Raw genomic sequence first — 24,332 nt, 5'->3', positions numbered from 1 at the left:
GCCGAAATATCACTCCTGTACCAAACATACTTTGCTTGGGAGCCGACGAACGCTTTGGGTTAGAGGGCTGGTCCCATTGTCGGACGCCAAGCCCATCGGCCAGCGCAGTCGCACGAAAACATCCTTAGTAAGCAATGATCTGGTGGTCGTAACTCACTATTTTTTAGTGAGCAGGTTAGGAAACGAAGAAACTACCCGCGCCACCAAATTCAGAAAAACGTTGACAAGCAAAACAGCACAACGTTTGAGGGGGGCCGTACTGTAACAGGTGAACTTTATGATCGCGCCTTTCTTTTTTTTACTGCGATAAAGACTTGCCGTTAAGGCATAATTCTTGATATGTATATGTGTATTATATGTGTGCTGTGAGGCCTGTGTTGTGTATGAATTGAAGCAGTGTTTTGTGGAATCTGTTATCATGTATCCAGCGGTCATAGCTGGTTGTCACACTGTAGCGGAGGCCGGCTTGTGGAAGGAGACGCGAGCGTTCCGATTGTAAACCAGTACATGTCCATATTAGATGGTACGCATCTGCTTCCATCGCAGGGACGGAGCAGTATGGACACGTAGCACCCAGCCTTTCTGCCCACTTCAAGAGCTGCATTGCAGTGCAAGTGATAGGGCGTCAAGGCCCCCTCTTATGGTGGACGCTGAAGAGGTAATTATTGATAATGATAAAGTAAAATATTCTTGCCTTTTAACAGCGCAGCTGTTCGAGCTAACCGTAAAAAGAGACGCCTGCCGCAAAACCTCGCCGAGCTATGACGTCACTGCGTTGGCTAGCAACCACCTCGCGGAGCGGCGTGTGCTTCGCTTCCTCTCCGTGCCGTGCACATGGTGCCTTGACATGGGGCGTTACAGAGAAGGAAGGAGAGCGTGCGCGCGTCGCGCGCTATGCTAGAGAGAGAGAAAGAGAAAATGAAAGCGAGAGAGAGAAACAAATTGTAGCAGCGCCAACGAGGCAACGCGCAAAGCTGCCGCCGGCGCCATCCCCGTTTCCCCACATTAGCGCCGAACGCGCAGGGTGTCCGTGACAGCAGCCGGCGCCTCTGGCAGGGGCTCGGCAGGTTTCGACCAGCCATGCCCGGCAAGTATGCAGGCGCAGCTTGGCCGTGACGTCACCGGGGAGATAATGCTCGGAGCCGCCACGACGGTGGCAGAACTCTCGTTGACTCTGGCGAGTACATGTAGCCTTGACAGGAGACGACCGAAGAAGATCCGGACACCCGAAGAAGAAGCCGCTCAACTTGAAGCGCGTTGCGCGTCGGCGGCGAGCCGATTCGTAATACCGTGCCTAGCTGCACTTGCAAGATTTCCTAGCAAAACTCAGCCAAGCCTAGTAAAACCTGGAAAAAACTGGGTCGATCACCAGCTCCGCAGTTTACTCCAGCCTTGCGCCACCAGTGCAAGCTGCCCGCTTTCTTTCTTTTGTGTCCGCACATATACAAAATTGAGTAGGAATTTTATTTTCGTTGAATGAATCAAACTGTGTCTCGTTTTAATTAAAGAACGCCTTTTCTTTCCCCATGTTTGTTCCCTCCTCACCAAGTTGCGCTGCAATCGGTGCTCCCACAACCACTCTAGCTGATGTTGGTGACAAATTGTTCTGAACCGCTTTTCACGCAAAGCTTTTGCGACCTATTTGGATTGGCCTTGGCTTCTCCGCGGAGAACCCGGGGTACGACGGGCACGTGAGAGTGTGGCGAGCTGCTTGCTTCCGAAAACCTATGGGGCCGCCCCTCCAACTTACGCTGTGACTGTTCTGCATGTACCGCGCTGGCCTGTGACGTTGTTCAGGTACAGGCAGTCTTTAAACAAGGAAGCATTACTACCATTACAGTTCCCGCACTTCAGAGCAAGAGTTTTCCACTGTGAGGTCCAGCGTACCGCGGACGCTGTAACGAGTTTGGAAAGACCCTTTGACTTGTCCAAGCCTAATGCACTGATGGAATTGACTTGGATTTTTTTTACGAATGGCCGAACTGAGTTTCAGAAGTTACAGAATTTGACATGGTATAGTATGCAGTCGCCTTTCACGCACCGAGTGTTTCCAAAGCGGCGCATATTGTAATTGCAGCACCCTCACTTGCCCGTTTAACGAGAAAAGGCAAGTCGGCGTTAAAACGGCATCATCAATGGCACAAATACACCTGCTGCGCATGCGTCGTCGATCGGGATATAGTAACACGCTTTGGTGCCTGCCTATCTCCGTGATTTGTTTCAGTTTATTCAGCGCATTCCCGTTAGAAGCATCGACTGCGAGGACAGTTTTTTTCGCGTATTTATTCGTATGTCCTTAATCTCACTAGGCATGATAGCTTCCAAGAAAACAGATAGTGCTGAGCGGTTCAGCAATCGCAGGCTACTTGATGGTCCCTCAGGCACAAAGAAAATGGCCGGAGGCCAGCGTTCAGGCCTTGACTTCAGAGTTTCCGTGCTAGCATATGGTGATGGGTTCGCATTGACATTTCTCTTCTGCTGGCCCTCAGTCTACACACTGATATGAAACTATAATCCGAGAAGTCTTCAATTGACATCGCGTGCAGCCCAGTGTACTCGGTGTCAGTGAGCAAGCTTCCTCTCTTATTCACGGAGCACAGTCGTAATGACTTCTTGCCAGGCGGTCCTCTGGAAGGCTCCACATCCATGGCCAAAGGACAGGGAGCCGAGTCATCAGGAAATTACTAAGAGTTCACCAAAAGCCAGGGAACGCACGTCAATGAGTTCTGTTAAAGCCACTAGACGCACACCGTCAGGAAAACTGCCCCTCATCAATGGAAACCAGTACCTGGCTAAGCCTGAAATCTCCCCCGATGACCTTGGTTCAATGCGTTTCCACCAATTCAACTGCAGTGTCAGAGGTTACGCTACTTCGGTCACAGATTTTAGCAGGAAGTTATAGCCATGAAATGTTTGACACTCTAAAATACCAGAAATAGGTTTCTTCTTTCGCTTGACACAAACGGAATAAGTACGGCTACAGTGGCCGGCGTCAGCTCGACCGTTTGGGTAAGTTTATTTATGCAATAAATACAAGTGCGGCGGTTTTGCCATTCTTAGTCCACATGTAGTTCCATATTATGGAGGTAGGAGTGGTAGGCGATGACGAATGATGCTTAAACTAAACAGAGAACTATTCCCTGCTTAGGTTGCCAACGCTTTAAGGGAAGAGATTGCACACGTCCGCAGTTGCTTGGCATTTGAATGCCTTCTGGAAGCCGTAGTATCCATTCACGGCGTTGTTTAACCTGGAAAAAGAAATGAAAACGGGTTGCAAAAAATTAAGTGCGCATGTTCGTGAAAGTAGGGCTTTGACTGTTGCAAATTACAACGCTAGCCTTTAACAGATATTTTTTCATAACTGCTTACCAAAAGACTAAAACAACATGTTTTTCTTTCCGATTTCATTAGCATTAAGGTTTAGAGGTAGCCTTTGAGGAAATGTTCCTGAATGAAAAACCTCCCAATTGAGTATGGAGGAGGGGAGCAAACGAACCGTTTGTTCCGAGCCAAGGAGTCTGCCTGAATTCTAAAGAAGGAATTCGTCATGGCCGTTATATTCTACGCATATATTTGACAAGCAAATGTACATAAATATGACACAAATCACTCACAAGAAATTCCAGACGCCGCTTTCATACATCCAGATTTTTGCAGGAACCATGAAGGATGATCGTCAAAGCGAAGCTTATGCTGTTTTGTACAATGCTGCTCATGCGTGTGTGTTCTTCTTTTCTTTTTGTCCAGTTGAATAGGCGTCGTATTGTGCGGGGGTTGCATGGCTACATCTCGCACTTTACGGCAGGTATGAGAACGGTACATGCGACGGTGCTTGAAGTTCATAGCAAACGTGTATTTCGCTTTTGTCTTGCATAGTAGATATATGCAACGCCAATCACGCCTTTTCTGCCGTCTATCTGGGACAATCCAGAAGGCACTGCAATGTGCAAACTGGATCGATTACGAAGGCGCATGGTGTCTCAAAGCGCTAGATATCATAATAAAGTTTCGGTAAACTTGCGCGTTCTCGCATTTAAAAGGATATTGTGCCTCCTGAGCCAATTTGTATGAAAATTGTCTCGAATAAAAGAGAAAGAAAGTAAGAAAGAATTGTTGCTGTGTGAAGTCACTCATGTGCTAGCGTCTGAAAGAGCTTGCACGAGGGACGCAGTGGTAAGGTTGTTTTCCACTCATGCGAGACATTTACTTGTCACCTAATGGGCACAGCACCGCGCTGTGCCCATTGAAATTGAGATTTTTTTTCTTAGGGGGGGGGGGGGAGGGGAAATTGGGGGAAGTCACATTGCCTGCTCCACGCGGTTTGACGTCATCGTGAGGCATTAACCCGAACCACCAATACGCAGACGTTCTGCTCTCTAGGCTCAAACACGGCAACCCATGCCAAGCCGTGGAAGGTAGCAAGCAAAACCTGTGCTCCAAAATATTTGGTCTCGTTTCACGACTGCCTTTTAGAGCTGAAAGCGTTGAAATTGCGTGGGCCTCACCACCGTGAGTTTCAGCTTTCTGCCTCCTGGTATTTTCTTTGAACATGTTAGAGTTCGAAAGAAAGTTAATATTTCTGAACATTGTATTTTGAACTTCGTTGCTGGTGTGCAGCCGATAGAAATGTCTTAGTGTGTTTATCGAGTGCCAGGACGGAGCCGTTTCTTTCATGGTACTGGGTGAGCAACGTTTATACGCAGTTACAGCTCCGAAACTGTTCTGAAATGAGTGCTCTTTTTAAAGAAACTTGAACAAAAAGAATTGAATAATGGGACATGAGAACTTCACTGCTGAGCAGTTCAGTATTGCTGAGTACTGAAGGTGTGGCATTTAAAATTAAGGACTGAACCCTTGCACTGGTCACAATACCTTTTGTGCTGATCAAAGTGGCTTCAGGTCCTATAGAACAAATAGTGATTGGGGGTTTAATTCATTTTCACCTGATCTGAACCACTAGTTTTGGTACAAATGCAATAAAGCGCTTGGGGCACTGTGGGAGGGGGGTGGGGTGTCTTCACAACGGTTTGGTACACACCACTGTGTGAAGTGTAGGAAGGCTAATATACACCATTTCCGCAACAACACCTGCCCCAACCCCATGAAATAGACTAAAAGAGGCAAGACCTTATTTGCTAAAGAAACACAGCACGACATTTTTTTCGAGTGACGAATTCAAGCAATCATATCTCTTCATACCAAAAGAGATAACAGAAATCTTACCATGCAGCGCCTGTACAACCAAAATAGACACATTTTCTAGATTTTCTAGATTTCAATACATAGCACTGTCGTGCGGACTAGTTTTAGGAATATGTGCTTATTTAAGCTAATGCTGTGAGCAGCATCTTTTATTGAGCCTGTTGTATCTCGGAAGAACACACATGCCATGTCTATGATTAATCAGACTAATATTTGAAGTCTTAAGGCAATTGAGCTTCATTTGAATGGGCCACTGCGATGAAGGTATTGTTTTTATCACCAAGAGTTGACTTCCACCGAATATTGGTTAAAGTAAAGGAAAAGAGATTCTCCCAAGCGCACAAAGCAAGCACCCTTTTTCTAAAAGAAAAAAAAAACACCGAATTCAGCGTATTGAGCAGGGCGGACACACACAGTAATTACGCGGGTAAATTGCTTGCTTTTGTTAACTCACCTTCCTCTGTAACTTCGTGTTCGTTGAGACTTTAGCGGATCATCAGACCTACTTGTTGGAAAGGCCTTTGTAATGCCGAATGGACAGAAAAGCTGTAAGAGATATTATTGATTCTCCTGATTGACGCTTTTTCTTGTTAGCTACCTTAATTTTTTTATACGCAGCAAATACTGAGAAAGGGTATGCACGTACGTTGCCGAAGGACAGAAAAAATATCTTGTCCTCCGTGTTAAAGTTGCCTCCAGGAAGCAAGTATGGCCTGGTGTAATTTCCAACGCTGTCCTTTAATGCCTGAATAACAAAATATCGTGCGTTTAGTACCTTAATACCTGCACCGCCTAACAATATTTGGAAACATCAAACGATGAAGGCCCGCTACAGTTTTCTTGATGAGAGATAGGTTTCTCCTTAACAATGCCGAATGCAGACTTGCTTTGCATTTGTTAATTTCTTTTAAATTCCATGCGAGTTAACTGCAGAGTCTAAAACCTCCCGGAAGATCTACTAATGAAAAACATTTGCTGCCTAGAAGCTTTCTCCGCTCCAAGTATTTAATAAATCTAACGAATCAGGAGCAATAAATTAGGGACCCTTGGGCACATCGTCTCACTATGAAGGGGGTATACATAAGGAGCTTGGAGCTAATACATACGTAAGCACGTTATAAGGGAGTCAGGAAACATGCAGTGGCAATTACTTGCCGAGCAAGTAAAGTAGGAGGGGCCCCAGTATCACTGATATCACTGACAGTGGCGATGTGAAGTTTGTAACCATACTCTGCGTTTGCCTACCGACATGCATTCCCAGACCAAAATTAAAAAGAGTGCCTACCATAAACGACGCGCGCAGTCCGACGTAGTCACTGAAGTGGGCCTCACCTTGAGTGTCAACATATTTCTGTAAAAAGGAAATAACACGCGGGAGAAAAAACAGTCAAATAAGCTTGTGCGGAAGACAACGAAAGTGCACCTAGATATTATTGGGGAAAACGACAGGTTAATGCTGCGCTATTTGACATTAACACAGGCTATTCGTGCATTTCTTCTGCATGAACTGAAGCAAGGCGCTCCCGTTAGCACTACGTAAACTTGCACCTTAACAACACTTTACCAGCATTTCTAAACAAAAAAAAAAACAAGATCAAGATTTCAAAAGCCGAAAGCCTTGCGCGGAATGTTGTCTTCTCTCTGTTGGTGATGTCGGATGACGCCTCTAGCCGTGATAGCAAGTTAGTTGTGCTAGTAGAGAGCTAGACATGCATAGCGTTCTGAACTTCTTGACAACTACAGAACCAATTTAACTTAAGAAAGGTTTTGGGGTTCGATGGCAGTATCATGTTCAATAATAAATACTGTAGCAGACGTGCAAAATACGGCCTTTTATTGTGGTACGTCTGACTATTACTGACGAAACATCAATGGTCTAAGCAAACTCACATGAATTAATAATTAATATGTATTCGACCCGAGGGATGAGATCACGTCGAGATTACAGATTTTATTTCAAGTTTTGTTGTTAACCATGTCAAACACTGTCTTGTCCATCAAGTACACGCGTGTTCAAGGTCACTTCTGTACCGTGGTCATACGGTGCAAGTCAAGTAGCAAAGCTTATGTAAATTGTTTGGTGCCACCATCAAGTAACATAACGGTACCATAAATTCTCGCTGAATCCGCGCATAGAGCGGCAAATCACCGTGCTCATCGACCCACCAATAACGTAAGGCATCAACCAACAAAGAGAACAGCTTCCACTCCACCCGCTGTTATCAGGAAATATAGGTACCAAAAGAACAGCTTTCACGGCCAACTGGGCTTCCACACATGCAGGCACCCCTGGTATCGAATAAGTGCACAAAGCTGTTCGGGAAGCCTTGCAGACGAGCACGGGCGCCCCGGTGCAAGGACTGCAAAAAGATCATGATGTAGAGCAAGTTCTACCTTAGCATGTGCTGAAAAAATTCGCAGTTCCGATTGCGATAGCAAATTAGTATACAGCTATAAGAAGTAAGGGTAGTAGTTTTATCTGCCGTATAAACTTGCAAACAATCACTTACTAACTAAATTAACAAGCACGGCGTCACACGCGCACACGTAAACATGAACACATCTCGCTCGGTGACCACGGAAACTCGCTGTCAAAACGCTGAAATGAAGAATCGTGGCAGCAGCAGCAGCTAGCGAATTGACCTTCGTACTGTGTCTCGCTTCAACGTGAACTAAACACTAAATGTCGACAGCACAGTGCATACGAAGCTACCAGCACTAGGCGCACTTTGCCAACATTGCAGATCGCTTTGAAGATGAGACCCGCGTAGAGGCGCACTTTGTACACGTCGCAGGTCGCTTTTAAGATGCGGCGCCCGCGCCGAAGTAAAACTTGCCCACCCTCCCTCGCCTCCCCCGGTGGCGCCTCGCTTCCGCCCGGCCTTCCTTCCTCGGGTGCGCGAGAATGAGCCGCGATCGTCGGCCAATACCAGGAATCTGGTGATGATGAGGATGATGATGATGATTTATTGGCATCCCCTTTGAAACGGGGTGGCGACAAATAGTCACCTAGCCTGCTTGATTTATTCAGGTATACTACACATGTTCTTTATCTCGCATTTTTGTATACCTTTTTCAAAAATTTAGCTTGTACCGCTGCCTATGATTTTAAGAGATCAGGTCGTATCCATCTTTTCCCTGCTTTTTTTCCACCAGTACTCTAATCGTCTCTTGCTGATCTCTACGGCTGATCTGTTTATGTTTCCTTCCACTTTAAACCCAAGCGCTTCTGGGAGTTGCACGTTACCTACGGTTCTCGCTGGGTGGATCCCGTCGCATTCCATTAGGATGTGCTGAGTGGTCTCTGGATCTTTACTGCAGCATACACATGTCTCATCTAGTTCCGAATATTTGTTCCGATATGTTTTCGTCCTTAGGCAACCGGCTCGAGCCTCAAATAGCAAGGCACTGCCCTTTGTGTTATCGTACAGATTTTCCCTTCTAATTTCTTTCTTCTCATTCTTGTAAATCTCCATTGTCCTTTTCGTTTCCATTCTTTGCATCCAATTCACGGTCTCTATTTCTCTCACTTTCTTTCTGATGACCCCTGGTTGTCTATTTACAGTTTCGATTATCCTGTACTTGGTTGCCAACTTCCTTGACCTCTTCCTCCATTCTGTGTCCACGCTTTTCATGTAGAGATACTTGTGCACTTTAGCCGCCCATTTATTTTCATCCATGTTCCTGAGCCTTTCTTCAAAACTAATTTTGCTTTGTGCTTCTCTGACTTCAAAAGAGGCCCAACCCATGTCTCCATGCACTGCCTCATTTGTCATATTACCGTGTGCTCCCAAAGCCAACCGGCCTACTGATCTTTGGTTAACTTCTAAACCCGCCAATATATCCGATTTTAAGCATATAATGGCATTTGCGAATGTTAGCGCTGGCACCATTACTCCTTTCCAGATTCCACGCACCACCTCATACTTATTGTGGCCCCACAGTGCTCTGTGTTTCATTAATGCTGCATTCCGCTTCCCCTTTATTTTCAGATTATCTTGGTGGTTGCTTGAGTAATTCTTTCCTTCGTTTATGTGTACGCCGAGGTACTTATATTGCTTCACTATGGGTATTACTTGCTGTTGAATTGACACCACGAAGTTACTCGTGTGTTCATTAAAGATCATAATCCCTGATTTCTCTGTGCTAAACTTAAGGCCTAGATTTGTCGCTGCGTTCCCACAGATATTCGCAAGTATCTGTAAATCTTTTTTATTGTCCGCTAGTAGCACCATGTCGTCTGCGTACATCAATCCAGGGACCTTCTGTTGCACCATTTGTCCATTACGCATGTAGGATAAATCAAAACCTAATTCGCTGTTTTCCAGTCGTCTTTCTATGCCCTTGACGTAAATCGTGAACAACAATGGTGACAGAGGGCATCCTTGCTTCAATCCTTGGTGAATTCCCACCATTTCATTTCCTTTTCGGCCTTCCCATGCCACTTGTACTTGGTTGTCTCGATATATCTCCCTCAGCAGCTCCACGAAATCGTCATCTATGCCTTCGTATTGAAGAATATCCCACAACAATTCCCTGTCTACGTTGTCATAAGCTCCTTTAATATCTAGAAATGCTACCCATAAAGGTCTTTTCTGAGCTACTGAAATCTCTATGCACTGAGTTAGTACAAACATATTGTCTTCTAAGCGTCTGCCTGGCCTGAACCCATTCTGTAGTTCCCCCAATACACCGTTTTCCTCCACCCACTTCGACAGTTCTAATTTTATGGCTTGCCTTGCCATTCTATATATCACCGACGCTATTGTAACTGGCCTGTACGAGCTCGTCTTATCCTTATCTCCTTTGCCTTTGTAGATGAGATTCATCTTGCTTTCACGCCATCCAACGGGAATATTCTTTGTTCTAATCACTTGCTCTATGGCATTAGTCAGCAGTGCCTTGCTTTTTGGACCGAGGTTTTTGATTAGCTGTATTGGGATTTCATCGGGTCCTGCTGCCGTGTTGTTAGGGACATTTTCTGCTGCCTTTTTCCAATAGAAGCTTTCTATGCTGAATTTTGATCTCTCAAGCCTCTCTGTTGTTGCTGGATCTGTTGTCTGAAGTACACTTTTTCTCGTACCGAAGTTATGCCTGATAACGTCTGTGATGTACCGCAGCGCATCATCGCCTTCATAGATGTTACCGTCTTCATCCCTTATAGCCGTTTGCGAGTTTCTAGTTGGAGCTCCGAGTGCTTTTATATGGTTCCAGAATCTTTTTGGGGCGCCTTTGTCTCTTTTGTGAATGTTATGCACCCAACGTTCACTTGCGCATTTAATTTTCTCTTGCACGAGCTCACTCGCAACCCTTTTCTTTTCTCGGTATGTATTCCATCTAAGGAGCACCTCTTCTTCTTGTAATCCCAACTTTTTGGCTTCTCGATGAACCCTAGATGCCTCTTTACGCTCTTCTATAGCTTGTTTAATTTCCTTGTTCCACCACTTACGTGGTTTCGTCTTTCCAATCCAACAATTGTATTGCCGTGTCCGCCTTATTTCATGCTGCATAACCTCCACCAGTTCCTTATATTCCCAGACTGCTGTAGGAAAAGCCTCAATTTTCTTCTCTATATTGTTTGCGATCTCTGTTATTTGCTCGTCATTCATTTTTAAAAACTCTGAGGCTATTGGTTCATGTTCTGCGCTGGTATCTCTCCCAAACGTTAATGCTAAACGTCTATGATCGCTTCCCAGGCTATTTTTTTCATTTTCGTCTATTATCATCAGGGACATCGCCAAACAGCGCCTCTAGCGGCCGCCTCTGAAAACATGCGCATTTTCTATGGGAGAGCGTCGTTTTTCCCAAATAACTAATCATAGAAGCCATCTTTCAAAATATTAATGTGGAAATAGGCTCTAGGAGCTTAGCCCGACATCTCATGCAAGCGATACCGTTACTTACGACAGAAAACCCGTTCCAAATTGCGGGCGAAGTTCGAAGTATGGGAGTCTATGGAAAAGGCCAAATTTTGGAGGCTTTTTTGGCCAGTAAAAAGCAATTTGCGATGGGCCTATTGCATCGATCGACGTATTATTGGGGATTTATCAACTTCAATGACTCGGCTTTCAGCTAGTTGCAGCAGCAACTCTTGAAATGGCAAAAAAGTCGTTCCAAAATCGCAGTTTTCATAACAAGGTCGCAGAATTTATTGTGGTACGTATATAAACCTAGTTTTTGCCTCCAGCAGCACTCAAACCGATAGCCGAGCGTTCTGCGCGACCACCGATTAGGATCGCTGATACCACGATTGGCAGTTCGCAGGTTCGAAGCCAGTGGCGCCGCTATTTTCTTTTATCACTTTGTCGCTGCTTAGTTTGGCCGTTTCCCGCCAGATGGCATACTCGGAAACGCAGGTCATTTAGTTGCGGTTCTTGTTTCGTTTCTTTCTACTGTACCAACGTCTTCCTAAAAAAAATAGCTGGCTGGTTTCGTGAACATGCGAACGTGCTTCCAAACTTCTTTTGCACTTTAGGTGTAATGTATTTTAGACAATAAACCCAACTTTGTTTTTTCAAAGTTGATTTCTTTCTTAAGGCAAGCATTTATGAAGACATTACTAAGAAATATTTTTGCCTATTCAGCTATGTCATGGAAAGGCGTGTTTGTGCGACTTTTGTTCAGCCTGAAACGTACCACAAAAATAAATAGCTTCCCCTGAGTGCAATTAAAAGACGCAGAAGTAGAAACCTTGGCTGCAGCCCCAGACGTAGTATTCTTAGAAAGGAATACAGAAGCTATTTGACTGAGTATATTTGCATTATATCAAAGCAGAATTTTTGCGTACCGGATCTTCGGTGCAAATGAAGGCTGTCCAAATTATTTCACAAGCTTTTTTGCTTAGTACAAACGAATACCTCGAAACATAAACATTCTATCCTCAATATGCAGCGCACGTATCTTATCATTTGAACCATTCCCATATACCTTCACGAAATTCCCGAAATACTAAAGGTCTTCATATCCTTTTACCACGACGTACGCAGAGGAGTATTGGAAATAATGCGAAAAGACACCGGGGCGTGTTAATGTAGTTTGTCGTGTAAAAATAGAGAACTATTCCAATCACAGACCAAACCCTTTTTGAGTTATGCCCACAAAGCGTTGCAAGAAGACATTTTTTTCGGCTAGAATCACCAAAGTTACTATGGCATTCTGCTGTTCTGTTCTTAACTAATTCTATTGCTGAATCAGATCGCAGCACCATGATATAATTACTGGTACAATTCTTCAGTAATTCTGTAAGAATTTTCTTCTACGCTAAATTTAACGTGTTTGGACAATTGAAGAAACACGAGAAAGGACCGTGAGGCTTGCAGAAATGTTCCCTTATTAGAATCGTTTATCACCCATATCGGTACAGTGGTATTGTCATGATCACTCCAGCGTCCACGGACACCATTTATCTTATTACTGCCTCTAAAAAAAATACAAAAGTGTCGTTCCTTGTGCGTGAGTAGCACAATCGCAGCTGATCCTTTCATATGGGCCCACTAAGCTACACCTTCCCTTTTCTGCCATGGTGCCACAAGAGATGTCAATTTAACCCTTGAATTTCTCCCTCTCAGTTTGCTAGAAAGTATAGGGACGTACACAAGACGAACAGGCGAAGTTTTGAAGTAGTCCTGAGATTTTAGTAAAATTTCATAGGCAATGTTATTATCCTTTATTTGTTTACATATTTATTACACCTGATTGGTGATAAAAATGACGTGCTACATAATAGTTCAGTTCTTCTACTTAATAAGTCATGTCTGAGTCTGCTGTCCTGAAAATTAACCAGGTGTAAGCACTGCATGACGTTGGCTGGAAGGCCAATCATTAAAAAAAATTGTGTGCAGAATAAAGAAAATGCAGGTGTTCAATCGCACAGTCGCCGCCAAAAGTTTACGTGGCCGAGGTTCTGCGAATAAGTTCATTTTCAACGCAGCTACCCCGCAGCCAGTAAAACTATGGAAAACTTTTGTTTTGTTTACTCTAGACCAGTATACGCTGTAAATCCGAATACTACGATGCGTGACTAAGGCGTAGAAATATAAATATTTTTTCACCTTCCGGGGTACGAAAGCTTGTGACGCTGACTATACGATCTGAAGGCGAGGTTGCTTTTTAGCTTATTCGTGATGACAAGCGCCGAGCTCTTGGTGATGGGATATTGGAGCGTAGAATTGTAGAACTTGTGCAAGCTCAGGCGACTTCACGACGCAAACCTAGCGATAGAAGCTCAGAAGGAGGAATAAACATTTATTGTAGAGCCAGCACTTTATGATGGCCGGGCCTAAGCCTCCCATGAGGGGACGTCGAGGGCTTGCGTCGCCGCCGCCTCACGGGCGTGCTGGGTCGCCCAGGTTTGGTCGTCGAGGGCGGAGCTCCGCAGAGCCTCACGCAACCTCGACGAGGGGGTCGTGGTGTTAATGTATGTGTACAGTGCTGGGCACTCCCACAGCACATGCGGAAGCGTAGCCGAGTGAGTGCCACAGCACCGGCAGTTGGGTGTACTGTAGACTTCAGGGAATATAAGGTGGAGGCGGGCGATTGAAGGGTACGTATTTGTTTGTAGCAGACGCAGGGTGGTAGCCTGCGCCCAGCTGATTTTGGGGTGAGGTGGGGGGAAAGATCGGCACAGCATGCGTTTAGTTTATTAACACTGATGACAGATGAATAGTCAGAGTAAATGAATGTTACTGTCTAATTCTGGACAGACTCGAGTGTAATGCATACGTTCTAGATCACCTAAGGTTCCATACTAATTCCATACTACGCATTCCTATTCGAATTTTGGCCTGTCTTAAACCTACCGAGTCTGAAGTAATCAAATTAGGTAGGAAATTGCTTCTTGGGATGTAGCCGAGGCCATGGTAGATGTGATTAGTAATGCGCTATATGTGAGTAGGCTGACTGGGATTATTACATGAAGTGCGCCAACGTACCTACGTAAAGCCATGGTGGAAATTATGGAGCCCTTTATTGTAAATATACTGAAGTCATCTGAGAGTGTCTCTGGTAAAAAGTTTTAAGTTTATTAATATGAGGACTGATTAGCCTTCTGTTAAGCTGTTAGGAAAAATGCAATGTACAAAGTGCTATTGTGGTTAAAATTACAACGTTACCAGCGCTTCCAAAAGAAAGTGACTGTACAAGTCCATTTTTCTCCGGTGTTCATGTCACCTAGGTACCACCGCCTGACCCAAGACCTTTGTGTTTTAAAATCTGCCCCGATGACGTAAGTTACGTTGCAGAAAAAGATAAATACCCTTTCTAAAGAATGAACCATAACAGCTTCCCGACAAAGCGCAGTACGTTGCCAGCAAGTCGTCATTTGTGATAACGATAAAAGCGACAGCCCGAAACTCACCGGTTTTTCTTTTTTGCTCAAGGACGCGACTAACCCGTACAAGGGTAATCCCTGCCTTCGCATGATGCTTGCGACCTTTCTGGTTCTGGACAAGCGCGTTTTTAGTGTATATTTCAGGCGCTTGGCATCGAAAAGCTTAAACCTTTAAACAGCGAAAGGCTGTCACAGTCGCTTCGGTAGCTGCACGGAAAGCGCGGACAATCAGTCTACTTTCAGCACACGCGCTCTCAACCAAGACATATTTGCGAGAAAGGGGCTCCTATATTACCCATAGCGAGAAATGTATCCACAAATTACACCTCATTATCCCGATGTCTTTATGAGCCGCACTCTGGGCCTGTATTCCGTGTTATGACGAAAAATATAGTTTGTGCAGTGTCAGTAGCCTAAACATAAAACAGGAAATTGAAGTCATCACATCAACTATCATATATCATAAATTGAAAGAAATAAAACTGAAACTGTACTTCATATTACTCGCACTGCAAAATTTTATGCATGTGATTCATTTCAATTTCCTATCTGTGCCAGGGTAGAAATATGCTGTTCAGTTGGTAAACACAGATTATTTTGCAAAATTTGCTAAGACTTTTTGCCTCCAACATATGTTCCTATTGGTCATGCACATTTATATCTATCAAATATATGGTCAAACATCACAAAGTCGAATTGTGAATCATTTAAAAGTTAAACTGGCTTCTCCACATAGAGGAAATGCCGTAGGAATTTGAGAATGTAATAATACACAATCATTTGGTTGCATAAACTTCCTGGCTATAGGCATGTAATGAAAAGCTCAAATGTATTACACGGCTTTGTCTTTTCGCAGCAATTTCATTCACTGCATTTATAAAGCAATGTACGTTTTTTGTTATTTTAGCACGTGAGTCCAAAAACACATAGCAACTTATTTACCAAAGCGATATAAGTTTCAAAAGCTTGTTAATTAGGTTGTCATTTGAGCAAATGAAACGAGAGACTTTCATGCACAGACAAAATAAGCGGCTAAGAGGAACAACTGACTAGTTATTTCAGAAGAATAACTGAGTTTAGCTACGTAGTGTTAAACTATGTAGTTTTAAATAATGCGCATATTTTATACATCGCCGGATAGGGGTCATTGGAGGTCGCTGGGCGAGGCCTTCGTCCTGCCATGGACATAAATATAGTCTGATGATGATGATGAAAGACTGCCGGAGGTGACCACCTCTCATCCAAGAAATATTTTTTAGAGTTTCATAATTTATTTATTTGCGCCGTGAACACTCGAAGGCATTACGGAAGGAAGTGGGTTGAGCAGGCTAAACAAATAATGCAATGATTAAAAAGTAACTTTCTAATCATATAATTTTAGCTGGTGGTACGTGGAAAAAAGTTCAGTGCGCACGACGAAGGCAGAGAGAGAGAGAGAGAAAAAGGTAAAGGAAAGACAGGGAGGTTTACCAGAGGTTATCTCCGGTTGGCTACCCTGTACCGGGGGAGGGGTAAAGGGATGCGAAAGCAGCTTTACAATTATACCATATTACCTGACCTTACAAAGGATTTAAAAGGAACATAGTAAGTAATTAACAAATTCAGATTACACAACGTACGGTAGTTGATGTTGCATGAAAGCTTCCGTTAATTTGTACTCTTTATGATTTCTTTGGGGAGGCGATACCATTCAAGGGCTGTGTGAGGCCAGAAAGAGCTGAAGGAAGTTAATGTGACTAAATCTGATACGTATTTTGTACAGCTGATCAATACGATGCCATATATATGGTGACGGAGATACAGTCGCACGCTGATATATCAAGCCAACTTATAACGAATTATTCTGTATATCGAACAGCTGTAAAATCCCCTTGAAAATTCCATGCAAATGTATCGGGCTGGTGCACGCGTATAAAGAACGCTCGTTCACCAGCACATTCGATATATCGAACGCGGCGCCACGCAGAAGACCTCATAGTGCACTCCTTTGTACACTCTGAGGTATTCTGGCACCTGGAGGTGGAGAAGAGATAGTGCAGTCAGTTGAGCCCCGTCAGGCTGTTCAGCTAGCCCTCATGCTACCTCGGACGTCAACATTCCTTCTATCCGATTTTGGAGGCGTCGTAGTTTGGGTTGAGTGCCTATTCACGAGTTTATTTTCCGCAAGCGATGGCCGCTACAAGTGTAAAGAAAGAATCAGCTTGGACTTTTCAATGAAGTTGAAAGTGGACCAGCATTTTTTTTTTGCGGGTAAATAAAGTGTGCTTGCCTTTTTCCCCCATGTTGCGTGCAGTAAGTTAGCGGCTCTCAGATGCACTAACCGGTAAGCCACCGCTTACCTGAGGGCCTATTATTTTATATACCGAATTATCTATATAACGAACTTCTTGTGATCCCCTTCAGATTCGATATATCCGGGTTCGACTGTATCAGTTTACGGGTTACAAATTCAACTTTAGCTTTATTTGGGGTTAGAGTAGCTATTCGATGATAAGTTGAACATATAAAACGAGTGGAGTAAATTTGAGTTGTAATGAGGTATTAATCTCACACATTAGATGTATACTCAAATTTTGTTCCTATTAGTGTTTTCTATAGTAACATGAGAGAGGATGGTGGCATTATAAGTGTACACGAGCCAATAACCCAACGTTCGATCCGCAGTGTTACTAATGTCAATATGCCAGGTAAGATTAGCGGTAATAGGTTGACCAGGTAAGATTAGCGGTACTATGAACACGTGAATACATTCATGAATATACAAGCTGTAACTCCGTGTTGTAAGTAGAAGAGTTGTTTTGAATGGGAGTTGCTCAGATGATGTTGCTGCTACGTCTGGTGTGCCGCAAGGCTCCGTGTTGGGGCCGATTCCTTTCCACTTTTTAATGCGAAAGCATTATATGCCCCATTACGCGAAAACCCGTAGTTGTAGTCGGTGGCGTGACCGAATGACGCTACCAAAAATGGCCGACGGCAAAGAGTAAAAACGCGTAAAAAATGCTCGAATTGATGACAATTTAGCAGGCAGGTTCATGTAAACAAAGTAAACTAATCCCTTTGTAAAGAAAAATAGGTAAATTTTATCTGGGCGGGAATCGAAACCGGGCCTGCGGGGCGCGGAGGAGACCCGACTTTGTCCCCTACGACCGGATAAACTCATCCTAGCCAACTCATCCTAGCTCGACTCGCAACTCCCGCTCCACCGCTACTCCGAATTCCGTCGCTGCCGAAAATGTATGCAGCCATCTACGCCTCAAGCTCTGGCGAGGAGCCGGCCCCGGCCGCCCCAACTCTCTGCCCTACGCCACCCCAAGCTACCCATCAACGATCATAAAATCATCCTCCGTCCCCGTGGCTGCCTCAACCTTCGGACCGTGAACGGCGTTGCGCTTCGCGATGTGATTCTGCAAGCAGCCCGCCTCGGACACCAAGAGGCCAAGTCAGACACCGTAATCATCAACACCCTCCAACACGTCGTCCTCATCAACACTCCCGACCCACAACGCCGACACCACTACCTCGAACAAGACTTTTCGAACAAGACTGGGTGCCCAAGCACATCTACTACTCCTCTGTACTATATAGGTGCTACATCTGAAACAGCCTGAAACCGTAGCCATCTCCTGAAACAGCCCTCCAACCGTACCAAGCCTATGGCCTGATCCCACTCCTGGACCGGACTCAGGCAACCCCAAGTTCCAGTCCCCCCAAAATCACCTGCACAGGAACCCGGCCGCCACACCAGTGAGGTGAGCTTGGCAGACGTAGTCTACCAGGACTCCGCCAACACCCTCTAGAAAATGTTGCATGTCCGCGCACAGCTCGCCTCCCTCCACAACACCAACCAACGCCTTCAGTCGCAGCTGCATGCCTTCCTGCAGGTCCTCGTCCCTACTATAGTGCCTAGAATATACTTATATTCTGGGCACTATACCCCTACCCCGGCGACAATGATCTCGGCCGCTCATAAACTCCCTCCTCTACTACCTTCTCTTCCTACTCGCGAACAGCCGGCCAAGAAGAGGGCAGCAACTCCCACTACCTCCTCGGCCACACCAACATCGGCCGCGGCAACCCCGGCCCTATCCCCACAATTCGAACAACTCGTGGAGGCCAAAATTCAGGCCGTGGTGCAGACGGCCATCCAAGCCTTCACCCAACAATTCTCCAACCTCACTATCCGTCTAGACGAATTTGCTCGCCAAATTGCCGAGCGATTTAAGGAGCAAGATGCCCTCCACGCGACAGCCTGTGCTGCCGCGCGGCCTAAAAAGATGGCCAAGCTCCACACCCTCTCCACTTCTCCGCTCCAAACTAGACCCTTTAGCTGTGGTACCAAATGTGTATTTATATAAAAACGTTGCGAGGCGAGAAGGTGGTAAAGATTTTCAACGCTGCTCGACGAGTTTCCCGTTCTGATCTCGTCGAAAACCTCCGAGCCGCCCCCAGAGGCCCTGGCAACAGTCACCAACGCCGCGCGCGTTCGGTGCGAACGCGGGCAAAACGGCGCTGAGCCGTGCTCCCTCAAGGGCTGCAGAAGATAGCGCCAACCTTTCCCTTTCCCTCAAGAACCACTTATCATCAAAACGGCGACGGCGTCGACATGGCGCTGAGCCGTGCTCCCTCAAGGGCTGCAGAAGATAGCGCCAACCTTTCCCTTTCCCTCAAGAACCACTTACCGGCGTCGACAACAGTCTGCGAAGTGGGCCCTGCGGCTCTACGAGGCGGCGGCCACATCACGCCTGCGGTACGCCCTCCCGCTGGTGGCGCTGCCGCCACGCCGCCTCGAAAAGTTGGAGCTGCAGCACCGGGCGGCCATCCGACTCTGCCTGGGCGTCCCCCGGAGCTCCCAGATTGCCGCTACCCTTGCGGAGGCTGGAGCATGGCCCCTGTCGCTCCTCTTCCTGCAGCAGGGGCTGAGGCACGTCGACCGCCTCCACCATGCTCCTGATGGCAGAGGCCTGCTGCGTCGCCTCCAGTCCCGGCCTTCCTCAAGGATGGGTCAGCTGTGCCGCCTCTACGAGGAGGTGGTTGGCAACCCACCGCCGAATGCGGTACAGCTGCCCCCACCGCAGAGGCCTCCTGTCCCCATCGCCACGGAGCTGCCCGGGATTTCGAAGAGGCGCTCACCCGCTTGCGCCCTGCAGCAGACGGCCGCCTGCCTCCTGGACGAGACCCTCGGAGACCACCTCCTGGTGTACGTCGACGGTTCGGTGGTACCGGACACCGGCTCTGCCACGGCGGCCTGCACGGCACCAGCCCTGCAGAAGAGCAGGCAGTGTCGACTGCCCAGACACGCCAGCTCGACTGCAGCGGAGGTGGCAGGCCTCCACCTGGCCGTCGACCTACTCTCTGAGGAGCTTCCTGGGGTACCAGCGGCCATCCTCTGCGACTCCAGGGCAGCCCTCCTCGGCCTGCAGAGGCCAGAAAGCGCCAGCCTTGGAGTCGCACTGCTGTCTACCCGGCTGACAGCGCTGCAGGACGCAGGCCACCCGGTGTCCCTGCACTGGATCCCCGCCCACGTAGGGATCCCGGGCAACGAGGCAGCCGACACCCTGGCGAAGGACGCCCACCACACCACTGTGCCCCTCAGTCGGGCCGTGACGGAGGGCGACTTCACAGGACTGAGGCTGCGGCGACACCTGGCGACCCACCACCCAGACAAACGGGTGGCACTGGGATGCCCCCCACGACCACTCCCCCAGCGAGGCCTGGCTCGCAGGGAGACCTCGCTCCTTCTCCGGCTCCGCATCGGCTGCAGCTGGACGGCAGCACGCAGCTACCGACTGGGACGAGCGACGTCCCCGGCCTGCAGCTCCTGCGGGGAGCCGGAGACGATCGAACATCTCCTGCTGGCCTGCCCGGCGTACCTCCAGCAGCGGGGCCCACTCCTGCAGGAGTTCCGCCGCCTGGGCCTCCCCTGTGGCAAGGAGGAAGATCTCCTCTTCCCCTGCCGACACCACCTTTCTGCACTTCGAGGCGTCGTGGAGTTCCTTGACTCGTCAGGGCTCTCCGCACGCCTCTAAGGACATTTCTACAAGCGGGAAGGCCTCACGGCCTCCCACTCCACCCCGGGCCTGACCGGCCTGGCACAACACCCCTGCAGACTCTGCAGCACGCCAAGGCCTTCCATCTCGGCCTGATACGTGCCGCCTATGCCTGCCGGTTTTGCTTCGCCCAGCCATGGCGTCTCCACTCTATCCCTTCTTTCGCTCCCACTTACCCCTCCCCGTTGGCGCTGAGCCGTGCTCCCTCAAGGGCTGCAGAAGATAGCGCCAACCTTTCCCTTTCCCTCAAGAACCACTTACCACAACAGTTCTGCGCGTTTCGGGTGCTGCTGCATCTCCAAGTTTATACAGCTGATAAAACTACTATCCTTACTCCGTATAGCTCTCTACTAAGTTGCCATCGCCATTGGTGCTTCGCCTTTCGGGTGTCTCCTTGCCTGACCCCTTGTATTTATGTCCAATTGAACGCCGCGGAGCGCTCCTTCGGGTTACGAACTCGTGGGCAAGCGAGTGCGTTCAGACGTTTAGCGCGTTTCCATTTGGCCTCGCCGAAGCGCCGTTAGAACGCAGGGGTGAACTTGCACGGAGGCGGAACGTGCGGAAAAAACATTTCACCAAAGCAGCGTTGTACACGTTCCTCTATAAAACAGGAACGAAAGCTCGTTCCTCGTTCCTTCCCAATGTTGGAACGAGTTCCCGTTGCAAGATACTTTAAGGCGAATGGAACGCGTTCCAGTTACATTTCTAACATTGTAACGTGTCGTTACATTAACGTTACCTTTGATTTTTTGAAATTAAAATGTGGTGTCGGATAATCTTGCGACGAAATAAAGTGTGCAATTTAAATCTCACATCAAACTAAATATATTATAAGAATTTGAACATTGCCGGTGGCACATTATCTGGAGATAAAAAGAATCCAAAGCAACGCTCCTAGACGAATTTTTTTCAAGCAGCACCGGACATACTCCAGACATGTTTAACTGCCACTTTGGTGCTCGTCTATTACAAGTGCAACACATACGGCGCTTTCCACTTCGGTCTTCAAATGCGCAGTCAGGATACTGCGCTTCAGATCTGCAAATAGAAAGTTACTCGCATGCACCAATAGAATTGAATGTCTGCACAAGAAACCGCATCGAAAGGAACAATACTTAGACGTGTAATGAATGCTGATCGAATATTGCAGTATGAGCGGAAAAAGAAATGTCCAGAATAGATGTTCTTAATTTAGTAAATACCCTTGTTTGAACTCGGCAAGAGTTACATCTCGATGCTGTCGACATGACTCCAGAAGGGATCATCGATTGGCGTGAGAAATTTGTTAACTCTGACACCAAGAGGCCTTCGCCCACTTCGCCAAGCACCCTCAAAACTCCGCCGCAAGTAAGCCACAATCTGCCTCGTCCTCCTCCACTCCCTGCCGCTGAATACAAAATCATTCTTCGTCTGCATGGTGGTGTCAACTGCGCTAACATACACCCATCTCTCTCCGTGACATCGGCATCAAGTCCACAGGCCTCTCCGCGGCTGCAACATCGCTAGATCGACTCCGGGCCAACGAGATTAACAACACAATCATCATAAGCACCCCCTGCATGGACAGAGCTGATCGCTACTTGAAGATTGCCACCCTCACCATCATGGACAAGAGCTACGAGGTCTCCACGCACGTGGCAGACCCCAAAAATTCGTGTAGGGGCATCATCAAGCTGCCGGCCTCCCTGGTGGAGGGGAACGTGTTGGTTAAACTTCGAGACTCTAATCCAACAATCAAGATACTAGCTGCTCGAAGAATGGGCTCCACGGACTCCATCCTGGTCACTTTCGAAGGCTCAAAGGTCCCCTTCTATATTGATTACCTCCGCACAGACCTCCGCTGCCGACCATATCGGCAAAAAGTGGAGGCGTGTGCGAGGTGTGGGCAGCTTGGCCATCGTCAAGATGTCTGCCCTAATGTGACAATATGTCTCTGTCCACAATGCGGCACGCCAGATCCTCCCGAAGACCACAGCTGCACCCCTACTTGCATCATCTGCAACGGAACACATGAGACTGGTTCATCAGAGTGCAGACTTCGTTACAAACCACGGACGCCGCCCCCGCACCACCAGAAACTAAACTGACACTTCTGGCCAGGAACAATATCCAGGCCTCCAACCAACACCCAGGACAAGAGAAGCCGCAGAGCAACTCTGGCCGCAAGAACTCTGCAACAGCGGCCCAGGTTCTAGCATCGAAGCAAGCTTGGCCTCCGCTGACTCCACGCAACGAGGAGAGACCGCCCATCAACCATACAAAGGTGAGCTGGGCAGGGGTAGTCTCCCACAATAGCAGCTCCTCACTAGATGCTGATAACTCTCTCATCAAATACTTGCTTAATCAGAACGAAATTCTCAAGGCCGAAATCAAACAGCTCAAGGCAATGCTCCACCCCCCCCCCCATCGAAATCAATGAAAGTCCTGCCGCTACTTCCAACCCACTGCCACAAAAGCTTGCGCCCACACCCACACGCCCTCCGAGAGAACGCATGGATACAGTTGCACCCACACCCATAAGCCCTCCGACAGAACAAATGGACACTGTTGCACCCACTGCTACTACTGAAGCAGCAACTCCAAGGCCACCTTCACCCCACGTGCAGCCCCCACCGGCAAAAAGGAAGAATGCCGATATAACAGACACCGACCACACCGTTGAAAACGCCATATTTGTCCTTGGTGAGCGCATGACGACCCTGGAAAACAAGGTTGTTGCCCTTGAAAATCGGCTACAAAGCAAGCTTGATTCCTTTATTTGTGAGGCATCTGCGCAGTTCTGCAGATTCCAAGAGCTAATCGAAACCTGGGGAAGACCCTCCACGACGTCACAAACTCCCATCCTTCACCACAGCGACAATAATAATGAAGCCAGCACGTAGTCTGGTGATCTGGCAGTGGAACTGCAGGGGGTTCCGCAACAAGCGCGCAAATCTTACACTATTTCTGCAGAATCTTAACGAGCTCCCTGATATTATAGCTTTGCAGGAAACACACGGGAAAGTAACTCTACCGGGATACAACACGTTTCAAGACCCTCACATAGTCAAGCCCAACACTGCCGTACTTGTAAGACAGCACCTTTCTGTTAAATGGGAGACATTCAGCGGTACTGACATCCCCCACGATTTCATCGAAATTCTACCTAAAAGCCTCAAACAACCCACCCTATACGTGTTGAATGTTTACAGCCCTCCCAATGCTCGACAACACCGCTTTGAGCACATGCTTGCTCAAGCCAAAGCTAACGCCAATAAACAGCCGCTAGTTGTAATGGGCGACTTCAATGCCCCCCTCCAAATGTGGGGCCACTCTGCATCTGCCCCTAAGGGAAGAGCTCTGTGGCAGCACATACAGAATCAAGGTTTAACCATCCACAATGACTTTACTCTTCCTACCCGGCTAGGAAATAGCGTCAGTAGGGATACATCCCCCGACCTCACCCTAACTCACCGCATCACTCAGGCGACGTGGCAAAACCTCCAAAACAACTTAGGCAGCGACCATTACATCCTCGAACTCCGCGTAAATTTCAAGCACAGACCACTGGCCATGAAACCACTAAGGCTTACCAATTGGACGGAATTCAGAAAATCTCGCTCCAACACCAACGAAGAAGACATTACTGACATAGAGCAATGGGCGAACGCTTTACAAGCAGATGTAGAGGCCCATACCACCACTCTCTCGTCAGATACACCCTTGGCAACAATTGATTCGAAGCTCCTACACATGTGGGAAGCGAAGCAAGCCTT

At 47.3% G+C, this 24,332-nt stretch overlaps 1 protein-coding gene across 2 annotated transcripts in view; it reads right to left on the bottom strand.

Moving 5' to 3' along the window:
• Nucleotides 1–2,999: 2,999 nt before the first annotated feature.
• LOC119465202 (neprilysin-1-like) overlaps nt 3,000–24,332 on the bottom strand; it is a 78,386-nt gene continuing 57,053 nt past the window's right edge. Inside the window, exons 10-13 of one of the 2 annotated variants that reach the window (XM_037725999.2) lie at nt 6,488–6,553; nt 5,849–5,947; nt 5,657–5,748; nt 3,000–3,248 (exon numbers count right to left, since the gene is read on the bottom strand). In XM_037725999.2, coding sequence (XP_037581927.1) covers nt 3,161–3,248; nt 5,657–5,748; nt 5,849–5,947; nt 6,488–6,553 — 345 coding nt within the window. In that variant the 3' untranslated portion in view covers nt 3,000–3,160. The remainder of the gene's footprint in view (nt 3,249–5,656; nt 5,749–5,848; nt 5,948–6,487; nt 6,554–24,332) is intronic. The other variant, XM_049656611.1, reaches the window with a different exon arrangement.

The sequence above is a fragment of the Dermacentor silvarum genome, chromosome 9, assembly GCF_013339745.2.
Source record: "Dermacentor silvarum isolate Dsil-2018 chromosome 9, BIME_Dsil_1.4, whole genome shotgun sequence".
Taxonomy (NCBI): Eukaryota; Metazoa; Arthropoda; class Arachnida; order Ixodida; family Ixodidae; genus Dermacentor; species Dermacentor silvarum.
This window is presented reverse-complemented; position numbering and strand designations above follow the sequence as displayed.